This window comes from Carya illinoinensis, chromosome 7, assembly GCF_018687715.1.
Source record: "Carya illinoinensis cultivar Pawnee chromosome 7, C.illinoinensisPawnee_v1, whole genome shotgun sequence".
Taxonomy (NCBI): domain Eukaryota; kingdom Viridiplantae; phylum Streptophyta; class Magnoliopsida; order Fagales; family Juglandaceae; genus Carya; species Carya illinoinensis.
In genome coordinates, this window is record NC_056758.1 from 28212618 (window position 1) to 28216908 (window position 4291).

Below are 4291 nucleotides of genomic sequence, written 5' to 3' on the forward strand. Positions count from 1 at the left end.
TGTTTGCCATGAATGTCCTATTGAATGAGTGTGATTTCTATGATTTAGAGGAGATGCCTAATTGTATTCGACATGTTGTTCAACTAGATCTTTGTAACAATGTGTTTAATCAATGAAAGTTTACCTTGTTTATTAAAAAAAAAAAAAAAAAAAAAAAAAAAAAAAAAAAAAAAAAAAAAAAAAAAAGAGGCTCGATGACCTCTTATATATATTCTTACGGACGTTAGAGAAATTAAGGTCTAACGTCCATTTCAAAAAAGGTCTAATCGGCCAGCAGCAGGTGCTGTAATTACTGTATAAACTCTACTAATTTGTTTTCATGGGTATTAAACACTAGCAGATAAGTTTGCCTTAGTTTGCCTTCATTAATGCGCGCAGCTCTAATTTCCTCACTTCCCCACCTACTCAGATCTATATAATATAATATTTACTCATTACGTCATTGCTATCCCTTGATGCATTACTCTTTTACACTCCTAAAACTCCTCCTTATTGCCGTCCTTGCTCAGATGCTCTAGTGCTCTCTCTCTCTCTCGATCGGCTAGATTTCTTCTCGAGGAACTTGATCAGTACTAGCTCAACAACATGGATGGAGTGCTGAGGAGTGATGCAAAGGTGATGGAGAGTCCTACTCCAAGTTGGGGAATAAGGATTTATGATGTCTTGCTTCGCTTTTTGGGGCTGGCCTTCACTTTTGTTGCTGCGGTTCTGGTGGGTGTTACAAGGGAGACCAAGATTGTTTCTATCACTATTTCACAAGGCTTACCTGTCTTGCATCTTCCTTTCACGGCTAGGTGGCAATACATGTCTGCTCTTGTGTAAGCTTTTTCCACCCTTAGCTTTCAGCCTCTCAAACATACACACGAGTTTAATATATATTTGCTTTATATTAATCTAGTATAAGATAATCCATCAAAAAAAAAATCTAGTATAAGATAAAAGTCGGATATGATGGATCTCACTTCATAAATACATACAATCAGACATACATACATGAGTAAATTTATCTTCGAGCAATAAGTTGAAAAATAGGGACCAAGTTCTTCTTACCTGCATGCTGCATGCAGGTTCTTCTTGGTGACAAATTCCGTAGCATGTGCGTATGCAGCAGGATCTTTGGTATACTCTGCGGCAGCCCGAAGCTTCAAACACAACGCAGCTTTGGTACTCAGCATCCTAGACCTGATCATGATGGCTCTTCTCTATTCCGCCAATGGGGCAGCGGCTGCTATTGGGCTCGTTGGCCTCGACGGAAACTCACACGTGCAATGGAGAAAGGTCTGTGATGTGTTTGATGGCTATTGCCACCACTTGGCAGCTGCCCTTGTCCTCTCTCTCGTTGGGTCTTTTGCATTTCTTTGTCTTGTTCTTCTTTCCGTTTTGGGCCTCCACAAGAAGTCAAAATAAAAATAAAGATCATACGACAGGCTCTTGGAAATTGATTGTATGCAGGGATTAGAGTTAGTGTAGGGAAACTTGTCCTGTTGCAGTAGTGCTCGTAAGTAGTACGTAGTAAATGCTTGCCGTATGGGAAGGACTAATAAATGCATTGATCTTTAGCAAATTTGATGCCGAGCTGCTGGTTGGTGTGGTTATTAATTGCAGTTGGAATCTATATATATTATATGAGACAGTACAAATTAAATATATGAATTTGATATAAAAAATTGCTTTAAATATTATACCATATTCTTATTTTATTTCGAATATTTATTCAATTCATATGTTGACGTGATATTATTCATCCATCTTTGATTTTGTTTTAAAAAATGGTAATTCATCCTCTAATGATTAATGGATATACTTAACATAATTTTTTTTTTTTTTTTTTTTTTTTTTTTTTTAAGTTTGGATATAAAGATGATTTCAACTCATCTCATCATAACAATTTTATCAAATTCTCGCACAAATTAAATATAATAAATAATTTAATTTTTTTAAATTTTAAAATAATAATAATATTTTATTTTTTAATTTTTATCTAAAATCATTTTATCTTATCTCTTTATCCAAATTTCACTATTTTTTTTTTTTTAAAGTGTTTCAGGATCATGATGTATAATGCCCGGATTCCATGAATGATCTTGACCATTCATTTAGAATAAAAAGTTACATAAAGGGTCGAGATTAGATCAAATGAACAATCCCCTAACAAAATTCTAATGCAGGTTAGGTAGACACATTAATGAAAATATCGGCCACCAACAGTATTAAAATTCAGGTTAGGTAGACACATTTGGTGGGTACGTATTAGTATTATCCATTAATACCGTTGGTGGCCGGAATTTTTGTAACCAAGGCGCATCCTTGGTAATGTTGTTGGCTGAACCTTTCCCTGCCGAGATTTTGGTGGGAAATACTTAATTTCCGTGAAGAAATCTAGTTGGAAAATTTTTTTGCATGACACTGATTACCTTTTTCCCACAAACACCTCATTAGTTGGAAATAGAGAATTTCCATGAAGATATCCTATAGGAAATAGTTTTTAATGAAATTGATTTTAGCAAATTCCCACAAAACCGTAAACTTAGGAAACAGTTAATTTACATGGAGGAATTCTGTTGGAAATCATTTTTCATGAAACTGAATTTTCTTTTTTCCCACAAATGCTAACTTGTGGGGAAAAGCAAGTTTTCCCCACTTAGGTGGTACAGTAGAAAATATTTTTGATTTGGAACATTTTGCCACAAATGAATAATTGTTTGATACTTAGGTGAGATAGATGGCAAAATTACTTCAAAATACACTCACAGCCATATAACATAATTTTTATATATCAATATTTACAACATTCATGCATGTTCCATTGTTCATTGAAGGCCATGGAAATACATTAATATTTACTGAGTGGGAAGGACAAGAGGGCCATCAACATGATTATGCATACTATTTTATAACCCATATAACAACTAAGTTTCTACAAATACTCATACAACATGGCTCCAAATTAAATCTCCTAATAGCTTCATTGCATTCATGATGTGAGACAGCTTATTTTGATTTGCCTAGATGACCACCAGCGGTAGCCTCTCCATCCACGCATTTTAGGGGCTGATAACAACCTGAAAAGATAGCTCAAAGATGAACTATGATTTAACATTTGCCCTAGTAGTAGTAGCCTTACAATACAACAAATCAGTTGACATTGATCCTAACCACAAATTTCTAGACATAAATCTACCTTAATATAATTGGTCATTTACAATATTTCAAACTCAATGCATATGGTAAAATCCTCCCACAAGTGATATCGATAAGACTGCAATATATAAGTTATCCAAGAACTTAGGAAAAAAACCAATTGAGCCAATACATATTTTCCCTAAAAAAGGTCACAATAGCACATTCTTAGCCATTTCCTGATTATTAGTATACAATAAAGTACACCACAAGGTAGATGCCATTTATATGTCAGTATGATTGATATGAGACAAAACCATAATGGTCGATTCAGACTATATGGTAAATTCACAAGTGTAAAAAAAAAAAAAAACTATTACAATAATCAAAACACCATTGATTTCTCCTAGTGGCTGCTAAGGAGTTCTCTTTACACTAGGTAGGACTTGTCTCCCAGTTTATTCTGTGGAGAGTGGGGAGTAAAAGTGAGGTGTTTCCCTCATAGAAGTAAGAGATAGAAGGCATGCTGGATGAGATGATTGAAAAGTGGGGTAAACTTTGTTTGACTGAGGTTGAACAACACGTGCTGAATGTACATTTTTAATGGTTTTTCTGCTCCAAATGATATTCTGTTCAAGGATGAAACAATGTGGATTCAACTACATAATATTCCTTTTGGTGGAATGACTAAAGAAGTGGGCATATTGGTAGAATGATTGGGAAGGTGGAAGGGATAAATGTGGATGAGGATGACATTGGATGGGGCTCTTGCATGAGAGTTAAGGTTGTTATTGACATCACCAAACCTTTGATGAGAGGCATTATGCTTAATTTGCAAGGTAAAAAGCACTGGATTATGTTCAAGTGTGAAAGGCTTTAATTCCTAACTTTTGTTTTAGATGTGGTGTCATTATGCATGGCAAGTAGGGTTGCCCTAAAGGATCAGGTAGTAGGTCCATGCAGGGGGATGATGATTTCCAGCATGGAACATGGCTTCGTGCCCAAACCATAAAGGCAATCACTAGAAGTCAGTCTAAACCATAGGATGGTTGGGATGCACCAGAGTCACAGTTTTCTGAGTAGCAAGGTGAAGATGATTCTAATTGTGGAAATAATCCCCTACATGGGAAGAAGGCCAATGTTACGGGTGAGATGGTCTATTCTCAGGAGG

The 4291-nt window shown here is 35.5% G+C and overlaps 1 protein-coding gene across 1 annotated transcript; it reads left to right on the plus strand.

Moving 5' to 3' along the window:
* The first annotated feature begins 431 nt into the window (after window positions 1-431).
* LOC122315288 (CASP-like protein 1E1) lies at window positions 432-1564 on the plus strand. The gene is made up of 2 exons (XM_043131114.1): window positions 432-818; window positions 1068-1564. The coding sequence occupies exons 1-2, from the start codon at window positions 586-588 to the stop codon at window positions 1405-1407; spliced, it is 573 nt and encodes a 190-aa protein (XP_042987048.1). The 5' UTR covers window positions 432-585; the 3' UTR covers window positions 1408-1564.
* Window positions 1565-4291: the final 2727 nt, after the last annotated feature.